We start from the raw sequence: 17,986 nt of genomic DNA on the forward strand, positions 1-17,986 counted from the left end.
TATTCCTTGAGGCCACAGACGGCAGTGACAAGCGGGCAGTTAGTGCTGGTTCAAGAAGCAACAGCAGAAGATATCCCAGAAGCCCAGCTTCTGGCACTCAAGCTTTCTTGATACCTGGTTTAAATTATTTCTACAGTAGTAATCAATTTGAAATACCTTAGCAGAAACAAAATTAACTCCTTAAGGAGAAAAATTAAAATTTAACTTTTCGGATTAAGTCCCATGCAAACATTAACATGATTTATATATAATGTCTTAAATTTCTATATTTCTATGTACAGTGTGAAGAACAGTATGTAAAGGGGTGGGGGATACAGATAATTCAGTTTAAAAGATTTTCTACAGTAGACAGTCTTTAAAGGTATCTACCAGATTTCTAAACATGGAAGAAGATTTGGGGGAAGGGTTATAATAAAAGCAATGTACTTTTCACAATAAATATTTCTGTACTGCTTAAATTTTGTTTCCACATAACTTATTTCTGTGGTTTATTTAAATAAAAGAATATGTGTACCCACAAGTAATAGCGCTATAAGTCAAATTGTTATAGGGTGTTTAGAAAACTATTTATCTGTTGTGTGAGTACACTTTACCAAATCCAAATCCTTACACATCCTTTCTAGTATTACCTGTGTGAACTATTTCTCTAACTCACTGAAGACAGTCTACAGGGAATTAAGAATACTGTATTATAAAAAGAATACTGTATTATCTAAAATAACCCAAGTCAAAGAAAAAATTACTCTTAATCAGTGTTAAATAGTTAATGCTTTAACAGTATGCAACAAAAAATGTACTACGATATATCAGAAAAAACTATGTACACAACTTTGGCATTCCACCTATTGTTTATGCTTTTTGCCTTTTTTCAGTGAAGGTTTATTTCTTGCTCAAGCAACATGTTCTACATGGGTGGGAACTGAGCTCTGGTTTTTTGTTTTTGTTTTTCATAAAAATAGTATATATTTAAGGTATACAACATGTTTTGATACACATATATACACAATGAAATGATTACTATGGTCAAGCTAATAATGAACATCTATTCCTTTTATAAACACTGTTTCCAATTAGCAAGTAAACTTTTCTTCCACTTAGTATTCTGATATCTGCAGAGTTGCTTTCTCCTTTAATCTGTCTCCAATTAATGAAAGTAAATCAATCACCAAATGTTCTTCTCTAATTACACTATTATAAAGCTAGCTTCCTAAACTATTCTACTTCAGCCACCAATATATCTCTTAATTCTTAAAAATATCACTGAGTTTTATCCAAAAGAATAGATACAAAGTAAAGGTTTTTAAAAAATAAAGGTCATATAAAACCAAACTGTCATTTCCTTCATTCAAATAATATTTCTTCTTATAGGAACTGTAGAACACTGATAGATTCAAAAACTAAATCAGCATTCTTCTAGAAAAACAATGTGATAACTTTTTATAAAAAATTGTCAAGACCCTTCCAAATTAGTTATATGCATTAGATCTTCTTATTCCCCATATTGCTACTTACTTTTCTTTAAAAGTAGCTTTAAAAAAAGATTCTACTTAAGCATCTAACCTATGGAATCCAGAAATAAACTGAAAACAAACATTTCTATGTACAAGATAAACTTTCAAACTGCCTAATTTTCTTTTTAAAAAGCAGAAGCAATGATTTAAGTCTTTTTTCTAAATGAGAAAAAAAATTGCTAGAAATTTAGTTTAAAACCAAGAAAAAAACATACAAATGATTTTTATTCACTTAGCTTCCTGAAACACTTGAGTCAGAATTTTGTTTCCTGCTTCCTTATTACACCAAGAAGTCTAAAACACTTTATCAAGGTTAGGGAAGTTTTCAAAAGAGATCAAAATTTCATTTTAAATTTAAAAATGTAAGTAACAGCAATTCACTTACCAGCGCCTGAGACATCTTCTGTGAACATATTCACTTATTTTATGAAGCACTAAAGTAAAAACATTATAACAATAACAGGTTGTATAAGAAGCTACACCACCTCCAGGATCAGTACAAAGCTCACAAGAAACTTGTTTCCCAGTTCAGATTAAACTCCCTACCTGCAAAAACTGTTCTAGTACAACTGATAAAAATATTTTCTAACATCTTTTGATATCTTATTTTACTGATATTTCTCTGCTTTCTCCTTGACTCTGTGCTTTGATACTTGTAAAATTAACTACAAAATGCACCCTCTAAAGTATTAATCCTCCACTTCTCCTCCCCAACCTCCTCAGGTGATCAGACTATGCACCCTTTAATATGAAACTCATCAGTGAGCAGAGTCCACTAACATTTATTAAATGTCTACAACTAGTCATTTGCTCTCCTATGTTATCTTAAACGTCATGTGTTGTAATCATCAGAAGCAAGTCATTGTTGAAAAAAATAAGGGGTATCAACTATGGTTATTATCTTTTTACTGAATGCAAACCTATTCTTGTGCTAATGGTAACTAATACTACATTTTTCTGAAAACTGGCTTTATAACAACAGCTTAAGAAAAACAGCGAATCCTACACCATTTCTAAAGGAAAAAAAAAAAACTTTTATACTTGTGAGTGCTTACACTGCATAAACCTTACTTATGAGCAAGGTAAGTAACTGTTAAGGATGTGCATTACAATCTCCACTAAAATGCATCACCCTCTAGATTTCCCCTTACAGAAAGATAAAGGAGATGTACATTTCCTTACTCCTACCACTAAGTACAATTAAAAACTCTGGACATTAAGTATTAAAAAATAAATTTTAAAAAATAATCTAAAAGATATAGAAAAGAAGGTAGACCAGCCAAAGAGATCAGGTTCCTTAGAATCTGAGGAACAACACAGCAGTGAATTTACTGATTTTCTTTTTGCCTATATCCTAGGCTAGGTACTGAGAAGCAAACAACCTGGAAATGCCCATGGGCACAAAGGAAAAAAGCTCCAACAAAAGCCTGCTATTGCTAGCCCTCACCAAAGGATCAGGAAAACAGGCAGCCTAACAAGACAGAAAGCTCATAGACAATAACCAGTCTACTATAATCAAATACCACAGGAAAAAAAAAAAAAAACTGTATCCATATCAGCAACGACCAGGTAGGAAACCTAGACTTCCATCCTCATCAGGCTGTAAAGGCATCCCAACCACCACCATATCCCTATAACCCCCACCAGAATGGTGTCAGAGAAGGCCAATTGGACAGCCAGGACCTTCCTCCCCACCAGGTGGGAACAAACCACACACAAACCCCCACCGTCAGTGAAGGCCACATGGGTAGCACTGATAAGAAACATCTGCCCCTCCAGCCAGGGAAGTATCAGTGGAGACCCACCCAGAAGTAACAAGAAGCCCCTCTCCCCAACTGTCAAGGAAGACCAGGGGGGCACTGGACTTTGACAACGTCATTTTATTTTTTTCAGCACAGGTTCCCTTTTTAGGAAAATCAGATTTATATTTAGATCCAAGGTCCTCAATCAATAGGAGGCATCTTCAAATAGTTCATGGAAAGATTCATATTTATCTTTTAACTCCATTTTCCCTGATCTTTTTGAAGTACCCTCATTTTCTGGTGTTTAAAAATATTTTTATGACTGATGCTTCTACCAGGACTTGAATATAAATCCTCAGCTTTTAATAAAGAGTCCCCATAGATGTCTACTTTCTCTCTCTTTTCAGTAATTGAAGCAAGTTTCCATAGTCATTTTAGCGCCCTCTTCTTCAACGAATTACCTTTTCTATTCCAAAAGACTCAACAAAAAAGATCATTTTCACCAGACCACTTTTGTAAATTTAAGACTTTACTCCACAGAGACAACTATCAAAATTAGTTCTGCCCTAAGAAATTATACAAATCCTAATACACTAAAAGCTTTCTTATTGTCTAGCTTCTAATCCAGTCAGCCCACTTTCAAATAGACTTGATCTGCTCCACAACCAGTCTACAGATTTGGTTTAGGCAAATAGACTAATCAAGCTAACTGCTTGTTACACATTTTCTCATTTCAATTATTTTCCTCTTTATTTTCCTCCTTCCTTGAAAACTAACTTTTCTTAAAGGCCACTAGAAAAGTTCTCCCATATTCCCTATCTTATTACTAACAGTTAACAGTACTTGGCATATTACAGATATTCAAAAAAAATAACTTCTTGACTAAATTCATAATTTTGGTGACTTTCTTCTCCAATTTCCCCTTTCAGATATGAATGGGCAGTTCTCAGACAAGAAAATAACACAATGAAGTAATAAAATCCAAAATATACCTACATGCGAGGAATATATCCACAAAATCTAATTCCTACCAATGAACTGAACAAGTGGGATTCCCTACTTTGACAAAAGAAATTCTCATTCTAGAGTGAAGCATCTTCAGGAAGAACACACAGTAGCTACTCACATGGGGGTGTCCATAGGTCATCAGAAGAAGTCAAACAGAGGTCTACACATCCTAACTCCAAAGGCCATGCTCCCCTCACAATGCCGTGCTGTCTTCTTCCTGAAAGTAGCTCTAGTACAGTAGTTGGCAACCTCAACCATCACATGCTGCCTACCTTCTTCTAATTTCAGGAATCCTTCTCAAAGTAAATTCTTTCCTTCAGTCTTCTGCACTCTTCTGTGTTTTATTGGCCAACAGAGATGTTATTCCAGACCAGTGCCATCTTCTACCCCTCACCAATCACTTTTTTCCTTTTAAAACACTTATGGCTATCAAAAATTATCTTCATCTTCTTCATTTATTTTTTCACGTTTGTGTGCCCCCCCCATTAGAATATAAGCTCATAAAGAAGCAAGTCTCCATAGTCATCAGTCACAGAACTGATCTGTTATTCACAGTTGTGTCCCTAGCACCTATAAAAAGTCCTAGCACAAAGAACCTCAGTAAATATTTGAACAAATAAATGAATAACAAATAGGCAATAAACACCTGAGCTGGAAACCAAGAGGCAAGGTATAGGGGAGGATATGTGACAGCACTGTCACTGCTCTTACTAAAAACAGCACAAGAGAGGGTACCTAAGGAATTTAGATTCTTATCAGCAATAGTGAAGAGACCCAATATCTAAAAAAAAAAAAAAATTGAAAAGAGCCTGCTACAACTACTGCAAGTAGGGACATGTGGTTAATTAAAAGTATATGCTTCTAACAGAGCCTACTGAGAAGCATCCCTTAATTGGTGCTAAAATTGCTGTTAATCTTCTTTGTAATAGAGGAAAAAGTTCTTACTTCACATACATTTAACAAAAGACTGTCCAGAGTATATAAAGAACCCTTTATTTCAGTAAGAAAGTCCAATTTAAAAATGAGCCAAAGAGCCGGACATAAAAGTTCACAAGATACATAAACGGACAATTAATACATAAAAAAAATATGCCTGTCAGTCATCACAGAAATGCCAATTAAAGCCACAATACAATAGCAGTGCACACTCTCTAGAATGGTTAAAAATAAAAAGACTTACAATGCCAGATTTTGGCAGGATGCAGTGCAACTGGAACATATATTGCTAACAGAAATGTAAAATGAGACAACTATTTCAGAAAACAGTTTTGCAGTTTCTTATATATCCCAGCAATCCCACTCCATGGTATTATCCGAAAGAAATGAAAATATACGTTCATACAAAGAGTTGTATATAAAGGTTTATGTCAGCTTTACTCATGATATCCAGAAACAGAAACAATCCAAATGTCCATCAACAGGCAGAGGATAAACAATCTGTGGTATATCCATATAATGGAACACTTCTCAGCAATAAAAAGAAATAAACTAGTGCTACATTCAACATAGCTGAATCTCTAAAACATACTGAGCAAGGAAGCCAGATAAACTAAAGATAGAATGTATCATTAATGATATGAAATTCTAGTGAAGGCAAAATTAATCTAAAGTGACAAAAATTAGATCAGTGGTTGCCTCCTGGAGCAGGCTGGGGAAAGGGAGAGTAGGCGGTGTGGAGGGAGGGTCTGTAATGGATCACAAACTCTTACAGATAATGACTGTTCTAATATCTTGGTGTCATGGTAGTTGCATAGGTCAAAACTCACAGAACGATACACTTAAAATGAGTATATTTAATTGTCCATAAATTATACCTCAATAAACTTGATTATTTTTTAAAAATTCAAATTTCATCTCTTCACTGTTCTCTTTTAATTATCCCATTTTCCTCAGAATAAAGAAGGGGGAGGACTTTGTAACAACCCTAGTATATATGCACATACAAACACACTCAAGCACACATACTTAGAACCTCCTCCAATACACACCTAATACAAAAAGTTTTACAAAACAATACTTACTCACACCACCTGGGGATGGACTTACATTTTCTATTCAACTTCATCCCAATCCATTTTATTTTTGCAAAATGCTGATCACAACTCACTCAACTTAGTAAGCATTTAAGTATACACCAGGCACTATATACTACTACTAAGCACTTACTGTACCATCTCATTTAACACTCATAATAATACTATGGGATAATACTAATAGCCCTCTTTTCAGCAGATTTGGGAGAGGGGCTAACAAAAAAACTAAGAAATCTTAAATAACTTGACCAAGGAGACACAGGTCTGCCAAACTCCAGAGTCTAAACACCTAAACTTGGATCATCACACACTGTATTGAATACATGTATAGAAATACAACTCTGTACACCACCATGAGTATGTACAATGATTCAATAAAAAAATTTATTTAAAAACCATATACCACACTGCCTGCATCTTTTAAAATAAAAAAGATGCTAAAGAAAAATAAACCAGATTTGACAACTAATACTAGCTCATGTCAAAAACTACAGAACTGATAAACCTAAAGCACTACACTAAATATAAAATCATACGCTGTTGATCTAATAAAGAAGAACACAGTTAATTGTACATGACTTTGCCATTTAAATCTCAATTCCTCTGCAACTCAAAATCTCAGCCTCCTCTGTCCATTCTGCTTCCTAACTTTTAATAAGCAAATTAAAATATCATTTCTCCCTCACACTGGAAAAAACAGAAAATAGATAAATGGGAAAATTTCTTTCATCTGGTATCATCTCTCTATATAACACTTTCTGTTCCAGTTTCACTGCTGTATTCTAACCAATTCAGGATCTTCTCTCAAACCAGAGGCCATAATATCAAGTAAAGCATCCATTACACAGTCAAGGCATTACCTGCTGTGGCAGACATTCATTACTAATGCTCATTAGTGTTTCCAGTTCTACTGTCCTTTTGGACACAGAGGAAGATCATATTTTCATGCCCCTTTGATGGGCAGGACCACATCATTTCTTTGGCCAATGAAATGCAAGCAAAAGTAATATGTATCACTTCCTTAGGGAAGCACTTAAAACCAGATGTATGACTCCATGCTCTCTGGTCCTACCTCAACATCACATAAGTACAGTTGTTATGAACTTGCCACAAGATCAAAGCAGCCTAGAAGGTTGTGCCACCGCCACATGAAAAGCAGCCCAGAGAGTTGGCTAGCTGGACCATAACAACCTTTGCATGAAAGGATACACTCTTTCGTTGTGTTATGCCACCACCGAGATTTTGATGTTTGGTACCACAATGTAATAAGCTAGTCTATTCTGAAAGTGAGCCATCTAATTTCCTTAACTTGTAAAATAAAACCTTCTTTTTCAGCAGAATTTCTAGAGATGGAGGCAGAGGAAGAACATGAATGAAACTCTGATTCCATTTTACAAAGTCACCTTGAAACAACTGTGCATTTCAAGCCGTTTCATTTTGTTATCTTTATATTTTTACTTTTTTTTCCCCACATATTCCCATCCCATTTTTAGTCTTTGAAATTCCCTGATGTCAAATGGCTTTTTCTGAAGTTTCTTGAGTTTAGTTTTGAAGAAAAAATTCTGCTTCCATACAACTGCAATTTGAGGAAGCAGTTTAATTTTTCCTTTCCCACAACTAAAATAAACACAAATTTATTCAGGGAACAAATACTAACTAAGCGTCCATGCTGTGCAAATATTCTGCTAACTACTACCATGCAAGTTGGAAAAGCAAATGAGACACACTCTTGCCTTCCCAGAAGATCTTGTTATCATACTATAATGAGGACAGAGGATAAGGCTGGATGTAAGAAATCTAATACATAGAAAACAAGACAATTAAAAGTGACATACAAATATAAAGATATTCTTTAGTTTTTTTCTTTTTTTCCTTCTCTACACCACTGAGAATTTTATTAGTTTATAACAGATATAAGAGTCTTGAAAGATTGTTTTCTGGCAGAGATGACTAGAATATTTACTGAAAAAGGAATGTTTGGTAGTTGAAAGTAATTGCTGCAATACTGAAACTCAAAAAGTGTGATCTAATACATTCTCAAAGGGGCTGGAAATGTAACAATATACGATGAGAAGATGTGTGAGGTAACTATCCCAGACTTCAGTTCAGATTCTGTCTTATTAGCTATCTGACAATGGTTAAATCATTTAGCCTCTCAGTATAAATGTCACCATATTTAAAAGGGGGTAAAACGGGGTATAACCTGCCCTACTTACTTCACAAAAGTACTATAGGCTCAAATGAGAATGTATACTGCAAAGCTACTTTATAAACGACAGAGTGCCACCCAAATGCAAACTATTATTTATTTTAAAAAGATAAGTAAATAGGTACACACATACAAATGTATACAAGCACACACGTATGTACACATGTACACATACATACAGTTATTACCCAGTAGGACACAAAGTAAAAATGATATCCATTTTAGAAGTACTTGGACTTCTCTTTTCTTAAATTCTACACAGTAAAGATTTACTTAGAACATTTTAATTTTAAAAATATATGTATTCTTAACATTTAAAGATAAAATTCTATGAAGCAATAGGTACAATTGTAACTGAAAATACTTACCTTAACAAAATTATCAGGAAACATTCCTCTTCTCCCATTTAGTTCTCCTTCTAGCCATCCTTCCTCCTGTAGTTTTTTCACATTCCTGATGATTTCCCCAACTCGAATGGTTAATTCATCATCATGTATAGCATCATAGTCATACTCCACAATATAGTCAACTAAAATAAGGGAAAAAATAAATAAATGTCTGAAAACTAATTTGTGAAATACTATAAACCATACTAATAAACTTAAGAAATCTGTTTCACAACAATAATACTACAAAGACATCATCAAGGCTTGTCTCAATTATTTTAAATATTTGGCTACATCAGGAAATTTCTTGATTACCTTAGTACAGAGCACAGGACAGCTTTTAAGTGTGAGCCTCGAAGGAAATACAATACATAATTCATGCCATCAGATATTCTAAGTCAGATATATACCCCTTGTGGCAGACAGACCTGAGGTGGACCCCAGGATCCCCACCTCCTTGGTATTCACATCCTTGTATAATTCCCTCTCCTTCAGTGCGGATATAACCTGTGAGTGACTTCTAACCAATAGAATACAGCAAAGATAACGGACTGTATGTGATTACATAGCACTGTAATGCCCATCTTGCTAGGAAACTCACTTCTCCTGCAAGCTTTGAAAATGCAAACTGCTATGTTGTAAGCTGGCCTATAGAAAGGGACACAAGCAAGCAACTGAGAGGTCTCTAGATGACAGCCAGCAAGAAACTAAGGTCCTCAGTCCAACAACCCAAAAGGAACTGAATAATGCCAACAACCACATGAGCCTGAAAGCAGATCCTTCCCAAGCTGAGCCCCAGATGAGAACCCAAGCCTGGCCAAAACTTTCATTGCATCCCTACAGAGGACCCAACCAGCCATGCCCAGACTCTTAAACCACAGAACTGATGAGATAATAAATGTGTATTGTTTTAAGCTGCTAAATTTGTGTCATTATCATTATGGAACAATAGCTAACAAACATACCCTGAAATGATGATTAGTATCTATTTTATCTCCTTAAATATAGGATTTTAGATTATACAACATCATATGTGCATACCATTAATAATTTGTGGGGCTCATAAATGAAAAGCAATAAAAGACTTCCTATTCAAGACAGCAGACTAGCCATATGCCCATCCATCTTCCCCCTACAAGAACAATAGGAAAACAGAAAATACACACACACAAAACTGCAACCAAAAAGCAAAAAAAGGGAGTACAGACATTGTCATCACACCAACAGCCCTTCACATACTGCTCTCCCCACTCCTTTCTTTCTCACAGAACCTTGATTTTATTCAGATATTTTGGAACCCTGTACTTTTCAAGTGAGGCTTCTCCCAGCCCCACAGGGTTAAATCTTGACTAATCTCGACCAGTACCACCCAAGTATCAAGCACAATCAAGTCATCTGGGGAATCTTGTTTAAATGCAGATGCCGATGAGTAGGTACCAAGATATACAATGCTGCTGGTCAAAGAGTCAAAGGTCTAGAAACAGTCCATTTATGGTAATTCTAATCACATACAATTACACACATACAATGACTGGTTTTCAAACAGGCACAGAGCAGATGGATTCTGACCTTCCTTCTGAAAAGGTTTTATTTGACCTTAAAAAAAACACAGAGGGAGAATGTCCTCCTGCAGACTTCAGACATTCTTTAATGAGGATGGGATGCTCAAAAATATTATGACTGTTTGAGACAAGAAAAACAGAAGACATGATTAAGATGAAAGAGAAGAAAGATGAAAATGAACTGAATCTTTGCAGGAATCATCAAACTGCTAAATTAACCAACCCCAGAACTATAATACTTTTAGATTTTTCATTACATGAAGTGGTTTTTTCTTACCTTTTACGTAAATAGAGAGGATTGTTTTTTGCAGCTGAAAACATCCCAACACGGTAAGGGAGCCAGTGAGAAATTCTAACGAATTCTACAAGGATAGCTGATAAAGCCAGGAAAAGGAAGCCTAGAGAATTAAGGGAGCTATAAATGAGATAACCAAACTGCTCCAGAATTCCAGAAAGGCCAGAAATTCAAAAAAGGTGGGCTGACATGAAATGCAGAGATGAACATAGGTAAATTATTCAGTCTCTACACAGAAGGCTGACACCAGTTATCAACCCAACAACTTAATAAGACAAGATGCTAAGTAGCCAGGCATTTTTTTCCCAAGGCAAAAAACTAAAGGGTTTAATGTATCCCCCCCCCAAAAAAAATAAAAAATACAAGTTTGGGGAAACGATCACATAGTACAGCTACCATGGATGAATGCTGGTTTCAATGACTATTGAGAAATTTAGAGGTCCCCCCCAGAAATGGGCAGCTCCTGACCTGCCAATTCCAAAATTAAACTGTTAAGTCCTATCCACATAAATGGAGTTCCCAATCAGCTTTTTACTTATTTATTCTCAAATATGAGCAGACAATAGTTTATCAATGAAAGACCATGATAAACTGAAAAACTGCTCGTAAGATGAGCAGTCAGAACCCAAGCAGAAGAAGAGGGTGTCTGAGCAAAGATGGGAAGTGACAACAGTGATGAGAAATTGGTTACAACCAGGGGAACTGATCAAGTAAGTCAATATATTAAGGATAATGAGAGCCAAGTTTCTCTGTCAGAGAACAGAGTTACTCGTAAAAAGAAAAGGCTAGATTCAATCCTGTGATATTGAATTACAATGAGAAGTTTCGCATGAATTTATTGTTTTCAATACATATACAAACAGATAAAGATAGAAAATTACATGTAGATGTAAACATATGTAAACAAACATATGTATATATTTATCTATATATAGATACACACACATATATTCACTCACATAGCACACAAACACACACACCCTCCCTCCCTGGAACCAGCAACACCCCAATGGCAATGAGTAAACTTAATGCTGAGATCTTATAAATACCACTTTCTACTAAAAAGAACCAGGAATCTTGGGAAAATGGCCAGTTCCAGGGGTAGGCAGGAAAAGTACGAGATAAGCCTGGAACATTGTGTTGCATCAGAAAGCAAGGAAGTTCTCAAAGAAACGAAATGATATCAGTAACACAGAAGTTAATCAAAAGAGCTCCTACTGGCCAAATCAGGACAATTTCAGTATCAAAATAATGAAATTAACAGAATTACCCCACTGAATAAAATAAGAAAACATGAGTCCATACAGATTATAAATCAATGGAATTCTTAAATTATATGGTTGCATTGTGATTGTGTTATGAAAAGGTCCTGGTTTATAGAAAATACACACTAAAATACTCAGGTGAAAGACATCCATCAGGAAAAACATTCTTTGTACTCTATGTCTAACATTCGTAAAATTTAGTGATTATCTCAAAATAAAAAAAAAATTAAAAACATGCAAATTATATCCTCAAAAAATGTAGTTAAAGTTCATAAAAGAACAAAATGCTAAATGAAAAAATAAAAAATAAAAAGAGTGTGAAAATGTACATCTTCCAAAATGTCTTGTTAATTTTTTTTGGAAAGGTGAAGACAAATCCAAGAAAATTTTCCAAAAAAGGCAAAACAAAGAGACAAAGAAAACATGCAAGCAAAGACACAGGCAATCAATCCAACATCCAATTAACAGGAGTTCAAAAAGGAGAAAAGAAAATGGAGAATTAACTGTGAAATAATACAAGAAAATCATTCAAGGCTAAATGATGGAAGGAGGTCTGAGAGAGTTCAGTACAATGAACAAATAAAAAAGTACTCTCATCTAGGTGAAATTTCACAAGAATAAACAGATCCTAGAAAGCTGAGAGGAAATAAAAGTTCATCTACAAAAGAATGAGAATAGTATTAGAAGACTTCTTATTGGCAATACCAGATTCTAGGAGGAGAAAAAAATTCCATACTCTGCCAAATCAGCAAGCAAGCATAGAGTATAATATTTTCACACACGCAACAACAAAGAAAACTGACTCCCACATATGAAATTATATGATGTTACCCAACAAAAATAAAAATATAAACCACAATAGAAGAAGACACTTTTATCCAAGAAATAGCAGAGCCAATTCTGGAGAGTAAGAAAATAGGTGCTAAAATTGTAATGGTGCAACAAATCTAAAGGAACAAACAGTCTATACTAAACAGGAGACCAAAAGCTCTAGGAAGTATCTGACAGCAAAGAGGAGTGGGGTAAAGACTGTGAAATTTTATACTAGTCTTACAAATCTGGAACTCAAAGAGACAGTGAAGCCATATAAGGAGAGAAAAACTGATGAAGATTAAAACAAACTCCTGGGAATGCAAAGAGATATACAATGTTGATAACATACTCATCACATATACTAGTTGGCTAAACAGTAAAAAAAAAAAAAAATCTACATGCTACATGGTCATAATAATGTAGAAACTAATTACATCAATTTTGACGATCAAATTATTTTACAGCAGAAAAAAGGACTAAATTATGATTGTAGAACAAAATGTAAATGTTAACAGCCTAGTTATTACAAAGGGTAATAATCCTTAGAAAGGACTGGGAGAGGGGAGTTAGTAAAAGGAAGAGTAGAGGTCTAGCTTCATCATACAAAGGGCTAAGTCCACAAATACTATATAAGTTACTGGAAAAAGAAATAAAGGTGTTAGTACAGGTTGAGCATCCCTAATCCGAAACCTGAAATCCAAAACGTTCCAAAATCCAAAACTTTTTGAGCACCGACATGATGCCATAAGTAGAAAATTCTATACATTTTGGATTTCAGATTTTCGGATTAGGAATGTTCAACCTGTACAGGTATTCTGGTGATGCCACTCTACTGCTTCGTTATCCTGATACATTATTTTTTCCACTGTATTGATGGTATGTTGTATTTTTTACTGTTAAGTACTTATGAGTGAACAAGTGTAAGAAAATGATAGCAGCAGCATATAAATTCAGAATCAGGAATGGTCGTGATGAGAAGCAACCACAGACAGTCCACATGGGTAGCTGAGATACTGACTCCTTTCTTTGTGATGGTTCAATGTACTCAAACTGTTTCATGTACAAAACTATTAAAAATACTGTATAAAATTACCTTCAAAGGATGTGTATAAGGCGTATACAAAACATAAGTGAATTTTGTGTTTAGACTTGGGTCCCACCTCCAAAATAACTCCTTATGTATACGCAAATATTCCAAAATCTAAAAAAAAAAAAATCAGAAATTGAAAACACTTCTGGTCCCAAGTATTTCAAATAAGGGATACTGAATCTGCATACTCTTAATTTAGTAAGGTATCCAATAGGGAAATAGAACTATGTTGGGATAACAGTAGAAAGGATATTAGATTATAATAAGTAAGCTAATCGTTACCTATCATATCAACAGGTTAAAAAGTGAAAGTATCAAATCAAAATCAGCAGTACAAACATTTAAAAACATAAAAGCAAAAAAAATTAAAACAAAAAGATTCAGACAGTTCAAAGTGGCTTCCGCTCTGGAGAATGAAAGTAGAAGTAGACAACAACGAAGCAGGAAAATACTTTTTCTCATCATAAGTCATTTAAATTTTTTTTTCATTTGTATATCATGTGTAAATATTACTCTGATAAGATTTACTTATTTTTATTTTTTTGGTGGCTGGCCAGTAGGGGAGCTGAACACTTTGATAAGATTTTTTTAAAGCAGTAAATATTAAAGTGGCTTGTCTAATATTATGGTAAAAAATGTTTATAACAATGACTGCATGTGTTATAATTAATATGTTCATTGAGTCAAAGAAAATCTATTTTATTTCCCTTAGAGAAAACACCATATGGTAAAATAAGGTTAAATTCTTGCTCTTTTAAACTTATTCATAGGCTGGTCCGAAGACAGTGAGTTATCTCAATCAATTGTTCACAGTCAGTTACAGAATCAACTCCTTGTTCTCCTCTTCTCCCCTTCTCACTGCTTGACTCAAAAAAAAAAAAAAGAAATTTATTCATAATTAGGTATGAAATGTTAAGTAAAAAATGGTTAAGAAACATATGTAAACGAATAACATACCTTTCTAAAAAAGAAAAGAAACAAAAATATGCATGGAAAAATACTTAACTAGCTACCTTCAAAATGTTAATTAGAGGTTACGTCTGCCTGAAGGAATCCGAGATATTATTTATTATCATCTTTTTATTTCATGTATAGTAAAGAATTAACCTTCTCTAAAAGAAAGGTCTGGAGCTTGCTCTCATCTCCTGGGAAGTGATCTCTAGGAAGAGTGTCCTTGTTTACTTGGGGACTTCGTGTTCCTTGGAGACCTTTGTTTACCTGGGGACTACACCAAAAAGTCTAACCATGTAATTAAATTAAGTTGGGGGCTTTAGAGCATCCAGTATTCACTCTACCTCCACAGGGCTGGAGACTAAAGGTCAGCCACGCAGGCAGTCAAACTGTATCTCCTCAACAAAAACTCTAGACACCAAGGTTGAGGTGTGTGTTGTCACACATCGTGGCCGGGAGGAGCTAAGGTTTTGTATAACTCCACAGGACAGGACAACTGGAAGCTCCACATTTGGAACCCTCCTAGACTCTGCCCTATGCTTCTCTTTCCTTGATTGATTTTAATCTGCACTCTTTAGCTTTAATAAACTGTAAACAAGAGTATAACAGCTTTTAGTAAGTCCTGAGTCCTTCTAGGACTGATGTGAAGGCAGTTTTAGAAATTCCCAAACTCTGCAGTTGGTGTCAGAAGTGAGGAGCAGACTTGTAAACTATAATCCCTACCTTAGCACTTTACTACAATAAACATATTAATTGGGTAAAGAATAAGTTACTAAAAAAACTGATACTAACCAGACAGTATGTAACAACTACATTTACTCAAAAGTTACAACTGTTTAAATAAAATCCTATTTAACTCAAGAGTTTTCTATACAATTAGCAAGCAGGCCATCATTTCAAGAATCAGTAACCTCCCAATTTCGGAAATTCACACAACTCATTCTTCCGTTGAAAACTGGCAAACTCCGAAGCAAATTAAACAAAACCTTTCCACTATTTAAAAGTTATGTTTCACTGATTAAATAAAAAATAAATAAATAAAAATAAACGTTGACTAAATACACTATTTGGGGGAAAAAAATACGTACAACCTGAAAAACACTCCACAATGTATATATAGGGTATAAAACACTGCAAGGGCATACAAACCTTTGTCTATCTTTCATTTCAATTGTTATTACCACTGAGACAGAAAGTGAAATTAAGTTAATTACTTTGGCTATTTATCAATTTAGTTTTCAAGTGTGCAGAAAGCAACCCACATTAATCAGATATCACATTTTAGCAATTACATGATCTGCAGGGATAAAAAGATTTAAAAACAAGCCATCAAAGGACCTGAAGTAACAGAACACTACATAATTTGAACTAACCTTCCCAAGAAAGGCCACTAAAAAAGCTGGATGAAACAAGAAAATCACCTCCTTAAAAAGATCTAAAAACTAAAAATACAGTAATATCACCAGATGAAATCCAGGTGAGGACTGGAACTCAGAGAGGTAAGCACAATATTGGTGCCTCTTTTGCTTTGGGAGGTATCTGCCAGTCTTACAGACATGACTAAGAGGCTAAGACTTGCCATGGTAGGGTATAAAAGCAGAGTCCAGGACCTATCAAGGGTGGTACCTCTGAGAAACCACATGCAATTTGGGATAGGACCTAAATGCAGTAGCTCTTATTAATGTTATTTATTTGACTCAGGAAACCAAGACAAAAGAGAAGTAACCAAAATTCTCTCTGGGAGAAGATATCCAAGGCCTAAAACTGTGTCAAGATTATTTTTTAATTTACAAACATCCAGAGACAAGCAAAACTAACAAGGCATGTGAAGTAACAAAACATCATAAACAAGTACCTAGAGAAACAAAAAACAATAGAAACATTCCAATGAACTTAAGATAGTGGACTCATCAGATACAGACTTTAAAATAATATTTACTATACTCACAATTATAAAAATTCAGCTTGAAAAATTGACACAGAGCTGAAAACGGTAGACAGTGAGACAGTAGCAAACATGAAAAAGACACCACATAGGTATTATAGACCTGAAAAAGACAATAACCAAAAACAGGAACTCCATGGATGAGTTTAAAAGTATATTAGAAATAGCTTCAGTGAAAGGGCCGCTAGGTAAACAAGAGCTAGCCAAAATGAAGCCAAGGGAGACAAAAATATGGCAAATATAGAAATGAACATTTGATACCACATAGGTATTATAGACCTGAAAAAGACAATAACCAAAAACAGGAACTCCATGGATGAGTTTAAAAGTATATTAGAAATAGCTGCAGTGAAAGGGCCGCTAGGTAAACAGGAGCTAGCCAAAATGAAGCCAAGGGAGACAAAAATATGGCAAATATAGAAATGAACATTTGAGACACAGAGATATACTAAGACAATCCAACATGTTTAACTGGAGTCCCAGAAAGAGAAAATAAAAAGCAAATATATGGAAAGTTAATATCTATGAATTCACCAAACTGCTAAAATCCATCTATCCATAGCCTCAAGAAGACCAAGCAATTCCAAATAAACAAAAAAAAATCTACAAACCCAACATAATAAAAACGGGAAAAGCCCAAGGGAAAAAAATATCTTAAGAAAAAACAGGCTACCAAAGAAGCAACACACAAACTAATAGCTGACTTCTCAGCAGCAACACTGGAAGCCAGAAGGCAACAGATTAGTATCTTAAATGTGCAGAAAGAAAATAACTACAAACCATAAACTCTCCATACCAGAGAAAATATTCTTAAAAAGACGGAAAAAAATAAAGATACTTCTGATGATTCAGAACTGGAAAATTATACTGAGATGATTTTCATATACTTTACTTACCTTATATTAACAAAATCTCTACTCAGAAGTCCAAATTTCATTTTAAAATAGTATATGTTTTTCCGGTAAAATTAACTTATTCTTTAAAAAAAATTAGTTTGCTGTAAAAGTTACTCTCATACACATTAAAGCAGAATTCCATTTTCAATTTTTTTTTAGATTAGCAACTACATTTAAAAACACAAACTTCTCATTTAGAGTTAAATGAACCATATCCTCCTGAAGTCAGTAAACCAGATCCTCCAAATACATTCATCCTATTCAGGGATATTTTTGCCAA

General features: G+C 34.5%; 1 protein-coding gene across 1 annotated transcript in view; it reads right to left on the reverse strand.

The window, feature by feature from the left end:
- Positions 1-17,986, reverse strand: part of CD2AP (CD2-associated protein) — a 126,795-nt gene that overhangs the window by 94,817 nt on the left and 13,992 nt on the right. Inside the window, exon 2 of the mRNA XM_008583687.1 lies at positions 8,872-9,032. Within this exon, the coding sequence (XP_008581909.1) occupies positions 8,872-9,032 (161 nt within the window). The remainder of the gene's footprint in view (positions 1-8,871; positions 9,033-17,986) is intronic.

This window comes from Galeopterus variegatus, unplaced genomic scaffold (assembly GCF_000696425.1).
Source record: "Galeopterus variegatus unplaced genomic scaffold, G_variegatus-3.0.2 Scaffold2995, whole genome shotgun sequence".
Lineage (NCBI taxonomy): Eukaryota > Metazoa > Chordata > Mammalia > Dermoptera > Cynocephalidae > Galeopterus > Galeopterus variegatus.